At 49.0% G+C, this 18382-nt stretch overlaps 1 protein-coding gene across 1 annotated transcript in view; it reads left to right on the top strand.

Annotated features, from left to right (window-relative positions):
* The window catches only part of CTDSPL (CTD small phosphatase like), a 116912-nt gene extending 98870 nt beyond the window's left edge, over nucleotides 1-18042 (top strand). Inside the window, 4 exon segments of the mRNA XM_044252693.1 lie at nucleotides 2550-2606; nucleotides 6012-6104; nucleotides 9776-9961; nucleotides 14290-18042. Of these exon segments, the coding sequence (XP_044108628.1) occupies nucleotides 2550-2606; nucleotides 6012-6104; nucleotides 9776-9961; nucleotides 14290-14415 (462 nt within the window). The 3' untranslated portion in view covers nucleotides 14416-18042.
* The last annotated feature ends 340 nt before the right edge of the window (nucleotides 18043-18382 follow it).

The raw sequence follows: 18382 nt of genomic DNA, 5'->3' as shown, positions 1-18382 counted from the left end.
CACACTTACTCTAGCAGTGGGAAATGACCTGCCTAGCCACTGGGGCTTGGAGGTGTCACTTCCTTCCCCAGCACCTTGAGGGCCCTTCCCAGGATTGGTCCCGTGGCAGTCATGACCTTGTGCCCCAGCTCAGCTCTGCACAGCATCGGAAGCTTTTTCTTGCCTATGGGCAAGTCGCTTAGGACTTTTCAAATCCCTCAGGAGGAAAGTCCTTTGGAGCAGGGGTCATTTGCCATTTCAGCCTACATGGCTTCCTTCTAACACTGGCCAGACTGCCTGGGGTTATGGACAGTTCCTGCCTCCAAAGGCAGGCCTGCTCAGAGGGCATTATACCACAAGCTGATGGGAACAGCATCTCTTCATCTCTTTGCTCCTGGCCTGCCTATATTTGCAAGCAGGAAATTCTTTGTTGTGCGGGTTTTTTAATTCAAGTATACTGCGCATACATAGTTGTGTTAGTTTCAGGTACACGACATAATGATTCAGCAATTCTGTATATTTCTCCATGCTCATCAAGATACATGTACTCTTGGGGCACCTGGGTGGCTCAGTGGGTTAAAACCTCTGCCTTCGGGGGGCGCCTGGGTGGCTCAGTGGGTTAAGCCGCTGCCTTCAGCTCAGGTCATGATCTCGGGGTCCTGGGATCGAGTCCCGAATCGGGCTCCCTGCTTGGCGGGGAGCCTGCTTCCTCCTCTCTCTCTCTCTCTGCCTGCCTCTCTGCCTACTTGTGATCTCTGTCTGTCAAATAAATGAATAAAATCTTTAAAAAAATTAAAAAAAAAAAAAAAAAAACCTCTGCCTTCGGCTCAGGTCATGGTCCCAGGGGCCTGGAATCAAGCCCTGTGTCGGGCTCTCTGCTCAGTGGGGAGCCTGCTTCCTCCTCTCTCTCCGCCTGCCTCTCTACTTGTGTTCTCTCTCTCTCTCTGTGCCCAATAAATAAATAGATTTAAAAAAAAAAGATACATATACTCTTAATCCCCTTTATCTGTTTCACCTATCCTTCCCTCCTCCCCTCTGGCATATACCTTTAGTGTATGGTTTTTAGTATTCTGGGCATTTCAGAGGCCTCTCCTTAAAAATGTACAGTGGTACGACACACAGGCTCTTAAACCCGGGGGAAGAACCGTGGCTTAGCATGGCCCCCTTAACACCAGCACGTGAAAAGAGACTGAGGCTCAGGCTTGGTCTGAACTGGGGAACGGTTTTTCTCTTTTAATGTACTCTGTGGAGTATGATATCACAATATGCTAATACCTTTTCAGAGTTTCTGCCTTCAATCTTGTGGTTTTTAGCATGATTTCGTATTTTCATTATAGAATTATAAAATACCAAACTTATCATCCTTAGCCTTCCAACCACAGGAGTGAATAAATTGTAATCTTAAACCTCAGGTGCTCTACTGAGCCCTTCAGAACAGTTCTGCGATCTAAAATTTTCTACATTATTTTCAGTTTACTTATCAAAGTACAGTGTGTGTTTGTGTGTTGTGATGGGCTTAAGGGCAGATCCCAGTTCAGATTTTGACCAGTAATACACACCCCTGTCCACACTCCCTGCCCTCTGGCCACCACATACATGCTCCCTTCCCCCACTCTCTCCTACTTGTCCCAGGGGCTTGCATTCTGATTCTCTGGGCCCTGTTCATTTGAGTAGTTTCCACCTCATTTATGGAATTCCATTAAGAACTGTATGTAAGCCCAGCGGTGACTTACACAGGCACTGCCAAAGTATATTTGGATTTTAAGTGTCATTAATATTGTCAAAGAGTTCTTTTAAGTATGCTGAAGTTTATGGGTGTGCTTGGCATTGTGTTACTTAGAGCAGAGCAGTCTAGGGTGGGCTGGCTCTCCCCACTGCTCAGGGCAGGAGCTGGTGCCGGGCAAGGCTGAAATCACTGATGCTTGGGACCGATGGAGCCATGGGCCCTCAATGAACCCATTACTATAGCTGTGGAAGAGAGGAGAAGCTGAGGTTGAGAGGGAAGGAGCCTTCCGGAACACAGTCATGGCTTGTGGCCTCTGACTTCAGCCTCACTTCTCTGTGGCCCTGCTTCGTGTCAATGTGCTCCGCATCTCCTGCCGAGCAGCCCATCACAGGGCAGCCTGCATCTGTGGGTCCAGTGCAAATCATTCTCCCCCATGTAGCGCCATTCTTTGGGACCATCAGGCTCTCACCTTCTCCCCATGGTGGCCAGCAGTGGTTCTGCACCATCCTGGCAGGGCTCTAGGCAAGAGTTGGGCTTTCTGAGAAGCCCCATTCCCTGGCTAGGTTGCCCAAACCTTTGTCATTTAGGCCAGGAAGATAATAGAGAGGTTGAACCAAGATGCTGAAAAGGTAATGATACTTGGAACAGAAAAAATGTGCTTTCCTGCTTGTGCTTAAGGAACCTGCTTGTGCTTTAAGGAACCAAAGCATACTTGAACATCCTTTGCCTGAACTGTTTTTTCCAATAATAAAAATATTAGTCCAGGCAAGCTTTATTCTTACTAAAGTTCCCAATTTTATTTTATTCTTTCAGATGTAGTAATTATCTTTTCTTTTCTGTCTAGCCTATTAGTAATGCTGATTTTATTGTTCCGGTTGAAATCGATGGAACTATACATCAGGTAAGAAGTCAAAGCTAAATCTGAGTTTCAATTAGCATTTTTTAGTAATTACATTTCCTGTGAAATTACTCCTAAATTCCCATTTCATCAATAATTTTATGACTGAATCAAAAGGGAGCAGGCTTTGTAAAATAAATACAATGGTTTTCTGCTTTTTTCACTCAGATGAATTTCTTTTGTACTGAGTTTATAAGGGAAACTAAAATCTGTAGATAATAGATGTGGTTTCAAGTTCAAATAGTTCTTTGATTTGATTCAGACTTTTAGAAGTGCCCATATCCCCCACTGGCCTGGCTTGATGGTCTAATTAACTTCTTCATGTAAGTGCTCTTGGATACTCTCCTAGCAGGCAACAGGAAAATGCAACAAGCACCCATTTATGGGCAAATCTTGGGAAAGGGTGTCCATTTCCAATGCCAGCCACTCTGGACTGATTTTTCACTCCTACATCGTGTTCTCCAGTGAATCTTTAGCAAAATCCCAACCCAGAGGATGTAGAGGGAAGGGTGTGTTTTCAGATCCGAAGGCAAATTTGAATAAAGATGTCCTAGTTAATTGGCATGCATCTTTGTTCTGATATTTTTTCTCCTTGATGGTTCTCCAGTAATAGCTTCATTTATGAACATATTGGAACATTGTAGGAAAACTAGCTTTGGAGGTTGAGGAGTGGGGGAGATTTTTGTCAGGTTTTCCACAGGGATGGTCTGACCATCTTCCTTGTCAACCCCAGGATCTTAAAGGGGCAGTCTCTGGCCTGATGTGTTTATATCCCAGGAAGGAAAATCTCTCTTGGTGCTTGAGCCATTTTAAAAGGATATCTTTCCTTAAGGATGCCAGTCATCTCTTTGGCCTTTGAGGACAGGGTGTTAGAGTTGGTGATGACTTGGAAATCAGCTGGCCCATCCACCTCATTGTCCAGATTGGGAAACAGAGGCTCAGTCAGAGAAAGAGTTGGCTCAAGGTCATACAATGAGAAGAATTAAAATGAGACTTCTAGTCCTATGCCTCCTGGCCCATGGCTCTTTACCTGATGCTCTAGTCCCTTCCCTCCCCTGCCAGGCAATCTTGCCAGGAAGCTGGCCCTGAGAAAGGCAACTTATCTCTAGTGTCTCCACATTTCATGCTTCTAAAAGCCATCAGGGAGCCAAAAGGCAGGCACTTGGGCATTTAACATTTGCAAAAGCATCAGCTGAATTAACTCAGCATCTGAGAAGCAGTTAGGGCTTCATAAATTATCTTGGCTTCTGCTACAAAGTAATGAGACAAAGGAGAGGCTGCCTACCAGCATGGCAAAAATTAGGAGAGAAATTAATCCTTCTTACCTCGAGGTGTGAGCGTGACCCTCGGGGCCTGACTTGCTCTGGCCAACCCATTCTCGAAGGAGCCAGCCTAGCTCTCCCAGCCTCCCTCCAGACTGCGCTATGATTCATACGGTGGTAGATACTCCACGGCCCCAAGGCTGGGGTGAGAAACTCTCTCTCCTGAGGGAATGAAGCCACAGGCGCCAAGAGGAGGACCAAGGCCCTGGCGAAGGCCGTGGCCTCGTTCAAGTAATCCAGGATAGGCTGTGCAGGTCCCAATGGGCCTATTCTCGGTTACTTGCACGCGGACGCGGGCCTGGACGCCGGCATCTGGGCCCAGGACCTTCCTCTCTGCCAGAGGCACCAACAACCAGAGTTCCCAAATCAGTCTCCTTCCATTTTCATGTAGCCAAGTTTGCTTTTCCAGGCACTATTCCCAAGGAGACTGAGGACCACAGGCCATAACCCACTCCCTGGCATCGAGGAGTCTCCTGGGCAATGTGGGGGCCTGGAGCTACTATAGCCACAAGCCCTCACCCCCACCTGGCCTCCCAGCTCCTCACAGCCCTGTTGGCACTCACCCCGGGGCCCCTTACTGCACCCTTGGCCACAGACTGTGCTTGCCCTACTCTTCGAGTTGGCCCAAGTTCCCACCGAACCCTGGCTCTGTGCAGAATTCCCGTGCAGTGCACAGAACGCATTCTCTGTGCAATACAGAGCCCCGCCTCCCTTCCGTGACTCCATGGGATAGACAGCCGGCAACATCTGCCATTCACGGCCCCACGCATACTCCCCCGCACCTGCCTTTCACACTTGCTCCTCAGCCGCTTCTCCTATCCCCTGTCTCCTCTAAAAGGCTGGTCATGAAGGGCTCAGCTGTGCTCTGACACTAAGGTATTTTCAGGCCGAGTCTCATGCTCATACCCTTCCCTCTGCCTGGAAGCTGACTTCTCATCCTCATCAGCCTGGTGAATTCCTGTTCATCCTTCAAGGTCCAGGCCAGATATTACCTTCTGTGATTCCTTCCCCTTGAGAGGGGAGTTAACTGCCCTTAATATATCCCTGTACTACAACTTCCATTATGCATGCCTATCCTGATTTGTTTTTATTTATATCTGCTCTAGACTGTGAGCTCTTCAAGGGCAAGGCCTGTGTTTTGTTCATTTTTGTAACTTCTTGAGGCTGAGCACAGAACTGGGGCTCAGTGAATATGAGCTGAATTGAATTTTAATAAGTTTGAATTATTTTAGGGAAGTGGCTAATTTCAAATGGAATTTATTCAAGATTTAATTAGATCTTCTCTCCTCCCACCTTCCCTATCTTCTCTCACCAGCTCTGCCTTCTCTCCCATCTCCCTAGTCTCCTCAGATTGGTTCACGTTCCCCAAGCAGGAGCATAGAGCCCAGCAGCCACTCTAGGAAAGCCTGCTCTTTGCCCCCTGCCCTGCTTGGAGGCCCCTCCTGATGGCTGACCGGGGGCCTGGGAGTAGGCCGGCTTCACATCCCCTGACATCTGTTTCTGTACCAAGCAGAGTAACCTTTGTGAGTGTCCAGTGGACAGCTTCCCAGGAAGGCTCTTCTTACAGTTTTGCTGGGCCTGCTCTCCAACCCCAGGCCTGCCGAGCAAGGGAGGTGCTCCAGGAAAGGGTAGGAGGTGGCAGCCAGAGCAATCCCAGCACTTCCGGGCAATGGGCCGGGCCTGGACCTCCCAAAGGACAGCCCCCAGACCCTGGCCTATGTCCATGTAGGGCCTGACTCAGAACACATGCCAAGAAACACATGTGAGAGAATGAGTCCTTTCACACAAACGTGGCACACCCCTTCCACTCACTGGTTCAGAAAATCCCCAAGACCCGCAGTATCACAGTCAACTTCCGTTTCTCCCTTGGGAGGAGTGTCTGCGCCAAACTCAGACCTGGAGCCCCATCCAAGGAGTGTGGCCTGAAGTGCAACCTCTGCTCATTCAGTTGGGGTCTCCATGCCACCAATAGAGCTGGGGACAGGAAGCAGTTGCCTTTTCAGGAATTCTTCTACGTGGGTGTTGGCCCTCCTCAACCCCCAGCAGCTGCCACGACTGACCAGCTTGCTGTCTGTTGCCGTTTCAGGTGTATGTGCTCAAGCGGCCCCACGTGGATGAGTTCCTCCAGAGGATGGGGCAGCTCTTCGAGTGTGTGCTCTTTACTGCCAGCCTGGCCAAGGTACGTCCTGCTCCCAGCTGGGCACCCGCTGCCACTTCACCCCGACCTGCTGTCCGTCAGACAGTCCTCTGGTAAGGGAGGGGAAGCGGTTTCTATGGTGACAGGTTCCCACCCCAGATGGGATGGATGCAGGCCATGTGCACAGTACCAGCCTGAAAGGCTTCTGGGTTGCCATGGTGACAGGGAGCCCTTGGAACAAATGCCCCACGAAGCTGAGCAGACAGCCGCCTCGAGCTGGATGTCTGCAGACCAGGATATCATGAATGTGTCCAGTGTCACTGTGAAGGGGCATCTGCATCTCCTCGATGACTGGCAGCCTTGAGCCTATGTGTCCTTCATTAACTTACACAGCTTTGGGGAAGGACGAGTGTCCGAGATTCACGCGCATACACAGGCCGGAGGAGGCTTCTGCCTGCCCTAGTGAGCCCTGGGAGTTCAGGCAAGGGACTTCAAGTCTCTTGACTCCAGGTCTTCTAGAAATTAGGGATAATTCCCTCTACCTCGTGAAGTGGATCAAATGAAATAACGCATGTGACGGGCATAGCACAGTGCCTGACTTCTGTGCAGCAAGTCTTCATCCGAGCCCCTGCTGTGTTCGCTGTGCCGGCCCTTCCATGTGCTAAAAGCTCCTGATGTTCTTTGTTTAGTTATCATAATTATTAATGATGACAGTTTACATGGTCTGCCCTTGTAGCTCAGCAGGAATCTTTGACCCCACATCCACACTGGCTCTAACCACATAGAGTGGTTTCTTTGCCTTCTCCTACTGTTAAAGGACACACCCCCAATCTGGTTATGTCTGCCCTTTCACAGATGTGTGAGCCAAGGGGGAAGAGGGTAGGTCCACACTCCTCAGAGGAGATCCTTGCCATGATCATCTCTCAAATCCCGAGTCTGACGGGGCCAACACCATCCATTTGTGTGGGGCACCACCAGTGTCTCTGTGGGCAGCTCCAGGACTCTGAAGTAGCCCCAGAGATGAACTTTGCAGGGCCCAGGTTAGCCAACTACTCATCTCCAGACCTGCTGCAAGGACTCACATGCAGTTCCCCACCACCCCCAAAAATCCCTGGCTCTGGACAGCTCCCTTCTCCTCTGCATGCTGAGGACTCTGACCAAGTTCCCAGATACCCCGCATTGCCAGACTGGGCATTCCCGGTTTGGGCCATCTCTCCGTCATGGCTGAGTTGAGAGAGAACCCCACCTGTACAACATTCTGCCAGGCTCATTGCCAGGCCTTGAAGCATGAGCTGGTAGAGAACACAAATCCAAAACCTAGGCCTTACTTTTGCACACTAAAAAGAGCACGACCTCAGGGAAGGGCGCTCTCCATGGGCGCTCTTTCCCATGAATGGCACCAAGAGCAATAGTACTGTAGGGGAGATGACTCTCCTAGCAGTGCTCTGGGGTGCCGAGGAGCCTGAAGTGACAGCTAAGGAAGTAACAAACAGGATGATTGCACCTGCTCAGGGGAGATGGAGAGTTGGTGGGATTGGGGGTGCTGCATTGAGAGGAGGTTGGCAGAGTTGAAACACTCTTGCTTGGCATTGCCCCCAGCACTCACTTAAGCATCCTCGTGCAGTCTCCCTTCCTGGCCTGCTCCCACCTGTGCCTCCATCTGTCTCTGCATCCCTTCTCCCAGTGTTACTCTAGCCTGGCTCAGCTGCATCAGCTCCCAGGTGAAGGCTTCCAGGCCTTTCCTCTCTGTGGACAGGTGGGCACTCCCCAGTTCTTGGCTCTGGGCTCAGCTCCCAGCCAGCACTGCCATACTGGCCCACCGCCCAGGAGCCCACGAGAGCCCTCCGCTGACTGTCAGAGCCCTCCAATGTCTGCTTCCTCCTCTTGGTTGGATTCACCCAGCAAATATTTACTTAGTGCCTACTGTAAGTTGGGCTCTGTCCTGGGCACTGGGGATGCAGCAGAGAACAAGAGACAAAGCCCCTGCCCTCATGAAGCTTACATTCCCCACATTCATCTCCAAGGCTTAGAGCCCCAGAATCAGACATTGCTTGAAGGATGTATGCCACCACCAGTATTAATAATTCTGGGGAAATTAATCACCATTTCCATCTAGAGTCAGCCCCCTAGCACCCGCAAGGCACTTGGCTGCCCTTACCAGCTGAAAACTGCAGTGCCTACCTGGTCAGTAGGAAAATATAGCCTGCTCCCAGACTCTGCCCCTCAGCCCCTCCCTTGAGGGAAAGGAGGACATTCCCACAGAGTTGGAGCTGGTGCCTATAGCCCTGTGGCCCTGCATCCTACCACGTGCTGGCATTGCTCTGCTCTCAGGCACTACTGTGCCATCCACTGCTGGCCTTCCCAACACCCCAGCCTTAGGGGCTTCCTGCCTCCCTGGCAGAATTGCTGGGCCCTGGTAACACCTGGCTGTGCTGGTCTTGGTGCTGAAGCGTGGCTTCATGTGGGCCTTGGAGCTGCCACTTTTTTGCCTCCAGCCCCAGCCACTCAGGGCAGCCCAGTCTTTTAGACATTTTCATTTATGAAGGTTTTCCCCCTCAAGGATGATACCTTTATTTCTTTATCCTGTTTAGCCTGATTTGGGAAAATTCCCCCAGGCTCTGAGGGCCAAGCAGTATTAGCCCCAGCTGTGAGCTGGGCTCAAACTCAAAACTCCTGGGCTCCCACTCAAAACTCCTGGGCTCCAAGGAAAGGGAAGTGGGAGTCTGATAATGTCCTGTGACTGGCAGGGGCTGGCCTGGCCCAGCTGCCCCAAGCACCCATAGGGGGCAATGTGGCCTTATCCCACATGAGCCAGATTCAAAGTCCACTCACTCATTCAGGGATGAAACTAGAATTTCCTGAGCCCCCACCATGAGTTGGGCACTGTGCCGGGTGCCAGGGACATCATCGTGGGCATGACAGACAAGGCCTGCACCCCGAGCAGGGAAGAGCAAATCCATAATCCCCAGGGTTGGTGAGGGGGCTTGTGAAGGAGACCACTGTGAGGCAGTAGGAGCCAGGAAGGGAGGGACAGGCCCGTGCTCCAGACGGGTGGCTGGGGAAGCCAAGACTGAAAGACGGAGAGGCAGAAGGAGAGGCTCCTGCAGAGATCTGAAGAGTGTGTGTTCCATGCGGAGGGAACACTGGTGCCGAGGCTCTGACCATGGTCAGCCAGTGCAGCTCAGGTGACGGGCTAGAGCTGGGAGGTGGCAGAAATCACATAGCTGCCGCTGTGTGGGGTATGGCGGGCCTCCCTCCAGGGGCCACAGGTCAAGAGCGGGGGTTGTAAGCAGGGGAATGATCTGATGGGACGTGTTTTCCAGTGGCCACTCTGACACGGGCAGGGGTAACGGCTGCAAAAGAGATGCAGGGGGATGTGGGGGGCTCTTTGGGAGGCTCACGCTGCCACCCCAAGCAGAGGTTACACAGGTTGGGATCAGGACAGTGCCAGTTACACAGAGGGGCAGGTGGATTCAAGGTAGTCTTGGAGGCAGAACTGTCAAGAATTTCTGATGGATTGGATATGAGAGGTGAAAGAAATGGAAGAGTCCAGGGTATCCTGCACGCATGGAAAGGAGAAGAACCAGGATCCTAAAACACATCCAGTTACTTAAATCCCTTTCTAGAAGAGTAATGCAAGTAATACTTGTTCTAGTAGGTCAGGGTTTCTAGGCTCTTCGGCTGCCTAGCCTTCACTGCAACCTGTTTTTCAGTATGCAGACCCTGTGGCTGACCTGTTGGACCGCTGGGGCGTGTTCCGGGCCCGGCTCTTCAGAGAATCATGCGTCTTCCATCGTGGGAACTACGTGAAAGACCTGAGTCGCTTGGGCCGGGAGCTGAGCAAAGTGATCATTGTGGACAATTCTCCTGCCTCGTACATCTTCCATCCCGAGAATGCAGTAAGTGGCCCCAGGGGGAGAGAACGCAGGGCCCCAACCAGTTCCACGTTTGTGCCCTCAAACACCTGTGCTGGCTTTCTTGGCCTTCCCTGGGGGGCCCCAGCTCTGGCACTTAGCAGATACTTGGCACTGACTGAGTTATTTAACCTCGCCAAGCCCTAGTTACCTCGTCCATCAAATGGGGATTCTGGGGATGCTGACCCATAATGATGCTTGGAGGACTGAGTGTGGGAGTGAAAAGCACTTAGAACACTGTCCTCATTGGGTAAGTACTCAGGGAGCCTGGATCTGGGCAGTTTTCATACTGTTCCTGAGAAGGGCACCGTCAGTAACTTCTGGAGCTGGCTTCATGACTCCTGTAGACTCAGAAGGCCTGGATCATCTTTTCAGCAAAAGTTCTTATACAAGAATGAATAAAAACACCTCAGTCAAGGCCTTCAGACAAGCCTGCCCGGCTTTTCCGCCTCATAGTGATGCCTTAAAAGTATACAGTGGGACCATTTCCTACATAAAACTCCCTAGAGCGTGGCAGCCATTAGTGCCCGCTCACTGGGTGCAGCATGACTTTCCAAGCAAGAGATGCCATCCCGCTTCCCGACCCACACTTCCAGGGGACGAGGGGCCAGCCAGGCCCGCGGGCGACAGCCAAGCCCTCCGCAGCACCTCCAGCCTGGCTCTCAGCTCGGGCCGCCCGCCCTGCGCAGGGGGCCTCCTCCCCAGCCTGGGGTTCTCAGCCTCAACACAGGCTTCCCCAGGGTTCTTTCCTTGAAACCAGAACTCTGTGGCTCCACTTACAGCAGAAAGCCCAGATCAAGCTAGATTTATTTAGTTAGTGCGTAACAATTACTTGAGTAAACATTCCAAATTTATTATATTTAAACATGTTCATTTTAGTGAGTTAATCAAATTCAGCATAATGCATTTTGTCATGCATCTCTAACAGATAAGGATTACTTCTTAATATAATCACAGTTCCATTATTACATCTGACAGAACTAACAGTTTCTTAATATTATCTACTATCCAGACTGTGTTCATATTTTCCCCGTCATCTCAAAATGTTGTCCTACATTTGGATTGTTTGACTCAGTATCAGACAAGGTCCAAGCACTGCTTTGGTTAATAATGTGCCTAGTAATTCTTGAGTGATTTAATAATTCCCCCTCCCCTCTGCCTTTTTCTTCCATCCTGTTTACTTGTTGAAGAATTCTGGTTATTTGTCTTGTAGAAATTTCCTCTCTTCTGGCTCTGTCTAGTTGCAGCCACATGGTGGCGTTTTACTTTGTTTTTATAACTGCCATATTCCTTTTTATTTATTTATTTATTTATTAGACAGACAGAGATCACACGTAGGCAGAGAGGCAGGCAGAGAGAGAGGAGGAAGCAGGCTCCCTGCTGAGCAGAGAGCTCGATGCGGGGCTCAATCCCAGGACCCTGAGATCATGACCTGAGCCGAAGGCAGAGGCTTTAACTCACTGAGCCACCCAGGCGCCCCTGCCATATTTCCTTTAAACAACTAATTAGATCAGTACTACTTGGTTAAATGCAGGTTCAATTTTTCAAGTTTTTCTTTTTTTTCAAGAATATGTCAAGAATATGTATACTTATCATGGTATCACATCAAGAGGCATGTGATGTCAGGCTGTCCCACTTTTAAAGATTTAACTTTTATTATTATTATTTCCAAGTATGCTCCATGCCCAGTGTAGAGCCCAGTGTGGGGCTCGAACTCACAACCCCAAGATCAAGACCTGAGCTGAGTTTTGAGATCAAGAGTTGGATGCCTAACCAACTAAGCCACCCAGGTGCCCTTGAAAGATTTTAAGTTGTCGGTCTTTGGATTCAGATGTTGTTAACCTGTACCATCTGTTTGCAAATTCCCTATTGTCCTTTCACCTAAAAATGTGAAGCCGCTGATGATCATTGCCTCCATCAACTATATCATTTGAACTACGAAATGGTGATTTCTAAATTTTATCATTCTTTCCACATTTATTGGCTGGAACTCTGTTTCTTTTAAATGAAACTTGCCCTCATTGACTACTTGATTATCCTAAATTCAGTTTGAATGTTTGAATCAGGAAGTCAAGGTAAAGTCTTGGTTCTTTTTCTTTTTTTTTCTTTTTTTTTTTTTTTTTGGTTCTTTTTCTTTAATTCTTCAGTCTTCAGAGTAATGAGGTGGTGCTCTAGCAACTTCCAAAAGTAGACAGGGAACTTGTCGTAGGTATTAATATGAACTCATGGATTTTTTTATTGTTATCATTTAATCCATATATTCTTCTTTTGGATGCTGAAAGGTTCACCTTCGGATAGCAGACATCCCTTCCTATAACAGTGGTCTTTGAACACTTTTGTTTTCTGGTGCAACAAGGTATTCCAGGCTCATCTTGTCCCTTTCTTGCCTCAGCCCTGGAATCACCCACTTTGCTATGGAGCCTGATTCCTGTTAGTGGAAATGGTATTTAGAGACCACAGTCTGGGTGGCTTCTCGTTGTTCCTGAGGTATCCTTTGCTTCCAGCCCTTTATACTAGACAGACCTAAAACATACGTATTTTTAGAATTAAAATTAAATCATGAATTTATATTGTTTTTTTATAATTCAGTGTTAAAACAGTTTTTATTTAATTTCTTTGGTTTTGTTTTTGTATTTGTATCTCTTCTTGTGCTGAAACTCTTGGTTCCTAAATATATCAACATCATTACCTATTTGACTTAGTCTATAGTACATGTTTAATAGTTTCCAATAGCAGTACTAACGTTATTACTATAACGTTATTACTATAACGTTATTACTATAACGTATAACGTATAACGTTATTACTACTACTAAGACAATTAATACATGTAGGGTTTTTATGGAGAAATGTACAGGCAGAACGTTATGTTTTAAATCACTTGAAGTAATTCTCTGTGTGGCTATGTCACCAGCTTTATATTAACTTTGGTTCATTTTTTTATTGCTTTCTCTTCTTAATTGTTTAATTTTTTTTAAGATTTTATTTATTTGACAGAGAGAAACTCAGCAAAAGAGGGAACACAAGCAGGGAGAGTATGAGAGGGAGAAGCAGGCTTCCCGCTGAGCTAGCCCGATGTGGGGCTCGATTCCAGGACCCTGGGATCATGACCTGAGCCGAAGGCAGACGCTTAAAGACTAAGCCACCCAGGCGTCCCTTGTTTAATTTTATTGCAATTATGTAACATATTTCCATGAGTCCAACATCAAAACTACCAACAGAGATGGGTTTAGAGAAGTCTTGTGTCCATGTCTGCCCTCTCCCTCATTCCTGCCCTTCCTGTAGGAGTAGTCATTATTTATTTATTTATTTATTTTTGCTAATCCTTGCCTTGTTTATATTTTTAAATTATACAGTGAATTGTTTTGTTTCTGAGCAGTCCTTAGATTTATAAGAGGGCCCCAAAATACTACTTTTGAACTCCTTTGATTTTCCCCAAACTTTTTTTAAATTTTTGTATTTACTTATATATTTGTCAGGGAGAGAAGAGAAGTAGGCAGAGGCAGAGCTGCAGACAGAGGGAGAGGGAGAAACAGAGTCCCTGCTGAGCAAGGAGCCAGATGCGGGACTCAATCCTAGGACCCCAGGATCATGACCTGAGCCGAAGGCAGATGCTTAACTGACTGAGCCACCCAGGCGCCCGGCAGATTTTTTACATCCCTTCTTTTGCACCCCTGACTACCACCCATTGCCACCCCTCCCTACCCTCTAAAACTAAGTGTAAATCCTGTCCGTTCCCCTGGCTCAGACTGTCTGAAATTTTATATTTATGCTTTTAACTGCTCACTGCTAAGGATGGGAAGAAATTCCCCACCTCCCTTTGCCATGCAGCATGGCCCGGCAACCCCAAGTGGAAGTTTTCCTGGCCCTGTGTTGGGGGCTCCCTGGTGTTAGTGGCTGGCAGGCAGGTGACCTCTGGCTCCGGGTGAGATGTAAGGAGCTGCTTGGATACAGTGGAAGAGCTTTTGAAATTGACAGGTAGCAAGGCTAACTCTCCTATATTCTGCACTCTGGCCACCTTTCCTGAGGCAGGAAATCAAAGCAAGCATATGCACGCAAACTAGCAGTTAGACTTCACTTAAAAAGCAAATGCTCTGAACTTTACCTTCCTCCCAAACCAGGGAGCTTTGGAACAGCCTTAGCTGGGATGGGAGAACCAGATGATGATGATGATGATGATGATGGTGGTTTTTAGATACCTGTCCTCCTTACCAAGGAAAAGACTAACAGTGCAGGGGGCCCATTCTGGCTAGGAGCTGCCCCCTCCCACACCAGGTGCAGTTCTGCTGCCCGCTCCACACACTGTCTTCCAGGTGCCCGTGCAGTCCTGGTTCGATGACATGACGGACACAGAGCTGCTGGACCTCATCCCCTTCTTTGAGGGCCTGAGCCGGGAAGACGACGTGTACAACATGCTGCACAGACTCTGCAGCAGGTAGCGCCGGCCTCCGATGCCTCCCGCCCGTGCGCCCACAGCCGCCGGCCTTGGGGGCCCACCTGGCCGCAGCTCCCTGGGAGCACCCAGTGGGGACACTCTGTGCTCCAGGCCACGAGGGCCATGTGGCCATACCTACCTGGTTGCTTTTTTAAGAACAGAAACAACTATTTTAAAATGAACTCTTTTAACCAATTTCATAAAGGGACATGCATTTTACTGGATTTGCTTTTCTTAAAACATACCAAAAAGGATAAAAATGGGGAGGGGGGAGAAAAAAAGCTTGAGATCTATCAGAACTTCCTTTCAACTGGCCCCCCTTGGTCCCCTCCTCCAAGCAGACAACCTGTCCCTTTCTATCCCAGCTCGGAGCAGCTGACCCAACTCAGAATCTCTTTCCTCCAGGATGAAGTGCCTTTTTGAATGTTATTTTAAGCTGAGAGTTAATTTTTCTACACAACATATTTCCAGACATGTTTTAGTCTTTTATTGTCTTAAGATTCTCTAAAAAAAAAAACGAATATGACAATTTTCTAGAATCTGGGGTGGGCGGGTGGTGAGGGATGGAGGTGAGTCCTAGAAGCCAGTCTCCCAGCAGGTGTGCGTGCTCTGACGCCTGGTGACGCGCTACAGGACCGGGCTCCTGCAAGGAGCCTCGGCGACCATGGCAGTGTCTCGGTTCATTACGTACCCAGTTTGGAATGTACCTGCAGTCGTGCGGCTCAACACTTTAGGAGACAATAGATACTTTTATATTATCACTGTTACTTCGGATGATGACAGTTGTGTCCTGCGGTCACACTTTCCCCTTGAAAAGTGGCATCGTCACCTCTACTTTCAACCACTGCCATACTTCTGTACGTTTTTCATTCTGTGGCTGTCGTTCTGGGTAGAGCAGTTCCAAGAAACTCCAAAACCCTCGGATATCTTAAAAAGAAAAAAAAAAAAGAAATCTGTTGATTGATTTTTAAATTTTTCCTTTCCAAAAGCTGGATACACACGGAGCTGTTTGGGAATTTTCTTTGCTGCTACTGCGCTGCCACCAAATGGAATTGACCAGCGGCTGTTACACTGTTCTTTGCCACTGTGCCTATGCTCAGAATCTGCTCACTGCTAAGCTGCAGACGTGGACAGGGTCAGAAACGTAGGTGTCCCCCCCCAACCCTCCCCTCACTGCAGACTGCACCAACCGTATCCCTTCCCTGGCACCGGCTGTGGGAGTTCAGGAGGGAGCAAAGACACGGGGGCCAGCGCACCAGGCATGGCATTCATTCTAAATGGCAGCCGTCATCAGATACCATGATGAGCTGACTGTTCTCCTTTGAGAACCTGTGGCCTCAACCAGCCACTGCACTGATGTGGTCCAAGTCCACCCCTGGTCTTCTCTTTTGAAGCACAGCCTCTTTTTGAGCCGGGGTTGGGGAAACCTGTCCAGATGTGGATGGAGCTCATCGCCCTGAGTCAGGGAGAGACAGGGTGCCCTTCCTGGGCTGGGGCTTCCTTTGCAGCCTTTCCCAGTGAGCTGTTCTAAGCAGTGCCATGTTCCTTGTTTGACAAGACAGTTTATAAAGTATTGCTCTTAAAAATAATTTAAAAGAACCCTGTCGTGTCGGCACCATTGCCTTAGTCCTCTGTGGGTTGGGCCTCCGCCAGAGCCCTGGTGGGAGAGACTGGCACTAACAAGTCTGGAGATGGGGGTTGAAGTGAAATTTTGCTCCTGCTTTTGTTCACAAAATAATGAAGCCAGCTGCCAGTCCCGTCCTCCCAACAGCACTTTAGGCTGTGGACTGCCATGCATTCAGAAGACAAGTGTTTGGGGTAACCAGGTGCCCCAGCATTCTGGGTATGCAGAACCCAGTAATCCCCATGCCAGTTCCGGCAGAAATAGCCCCACGCTAGGCATTACCACAGAGAACGGCGTTGTGTGGCAGATCTGCACATGCCCTCAAACTTGATTTGGAAACTAGTCATTAATGAACCCGCTGCCTTAAATGTTCTTGAATGTTGCAGTCAAGTGTCTGTCCTGTGTTGAAATCCACACAGAAATCAGTCCTGGGGACAGCCTTCGACCCTCCCCCTGCCCTCTTCTCTGCCGGCATCACGCGGTCTTCTCTGGAATAGGGGGCAGAGAGGACGGAAATTCTAGAGTATTTCAGGGGAATTGAACCTAGGAACAGTGTCCCACTTCTGAGAGCTGGAGTGAAGACGCTGGCAAGCTTGAGCCAGACACTGTACCTAGTAGTTCCTGAAACCGCGAGCACCATTGCACGACTGTTGGGGATGGAGCCCGGTTCCAGCCATTGCAGACACAGACTGTCTCGGGGGCTGCCAGCCCCTCCTTCCCCTCCCCCCGAGCTTTCTGGATTCTGTGCACCTTAGTTGACCACACTCCAAAATGCCATTTTTATTTTAACCCTTGATTCTGCTTTATGTACATAATCAGAATATCTATATCTCTCTATATATTTTTAATCATCTACATGTAAATGAAGCAATAGAATTCTAACATAAGGCCAAGAAATGAGATGAATGTTTGGGGTTTATGTTTTCTAAGGTAAATACGGGTATTGTTTTTAATTATTACCTTTTATTAAATTGTGGGCTTTAAAACCTAATGAACCCTATTAGCTACTTCTCTGTGCCATATGCTTCCCATGTTACCAAAATATCCGCCCCACACACACATGCACACACTCTTCAACCAAAAGAGAAACCCAGCCTCCTGAGTTTCTTGGTCCTTTGTGTACCAGGTTAAAATACAGGCTCCTGGACAAGTATTTTTTATATTAAGATCTGGGACAAGAGAGCTTGGGTCATGGACTTGGGCCCCTATGATGTGACAACATCTCTGGCCAGGCTGTCGGTGGCAGTGCCTGGGCCCATCAGAGGTAGTCACTGCCCTGTCTTCCATTGCTCTGGAACCCTCTGTGTTGGTCTGTGGCTTCATGCATTAGCTGTTTGTAAACAGTGTTACCTGTATCCTAAGGAGGAACGCAGCATGTCACAGCCGATGGTTGGTGGGGAAGCTCCTTTGACACTCCAATTTTGATGAGGTGACTTTGGAGAATCGAAGAGGCCCTGATGACACTGATTTGTCATGGTTGCAGCATTTGAACTTATGGTGTAAAAAAGAAATCTAAATCTATAACCTGGCAACCCTTTACAACCCTACATTTTAAAGACGGCTCTCTAATAAAATCTAGACCCACACAGCCCTCTATGGTCAAACACTCGTGACGTTTGTGCCTCTGCTTTTAAAGGTGCTGCAATGGGCAGTTGGCATGCCAGGGTTCGAGAGGGTGGGTGGCTTGAAGTGCTCACAGTTACCTGAGCAAACTCTTACCGGCTGCCTCTGTTCCTGTCTCACTGTAAAACTGATGGTGTCTGTAACTGTCCGTTCTCCAGGGAGCTTCTCTGCAGACTAACACCCCCCACCCACCCCCACCCCGTAGTGGAGATTCTGGTGCCTGGGTAGTCGTGGATTTCTGTTGGACATTTGAATGTGACAAACAAGCCAGCATTACTTGGGAAGTACTACATGTGGAATGTGCACGTTTCCAGGGGCGAGCGTTGTCCGGTCGAGAGGTTTGCAATGATTTCCTTCCTGCCAAAAATAAACACGTGAAACTGCGCCCTCTTGTGGATGGACTGCTTCTCCAGCGCTAGCGCCTCTTTCCGCTCTCTGTGCGCTCTCTGTTCTCTCCACCTGCATGGCCTCCCGCCAGCCCCGCGGGTCTTGGGTGGGGGAGTGAGGGGCGCTTCTGTAGAGTTGGAGTGGATGGGAGCAGGGCCGCAGCATTCCAGGAGCCACTGACCTTGACCCCGGGGCAGGCTGGAAGACCATCCTGCTCAATGGTAGGCCCCCCGGCGGCGTCTCCACAGACAGAAGCTGTGTGGCTCGCTCTCCTGGCCCACGGATTCCAGCCCGGCCAACGGGCTTCCGCGCAGCCTGAGAGAACCGCAGACCCCCA

This window comes from Neovison vison, chromosome 6, assembly GCF_020171115.1.
Source record: "Neovison vison isolate M4711 chromosome 6, ASM_NN_V1, whole genome shotgun sequence".
Classification (NCBI taxonomy): Eukaryota; Metazoa; Chordata; class Mammalia; order Carnivora; family Mustelidae; genus Neogale; species Neogale vison.
Note: the sequence above shows the minus strand (reverse complement) of the source record. Positions and strands in the feature narration are given on the sequence as shown.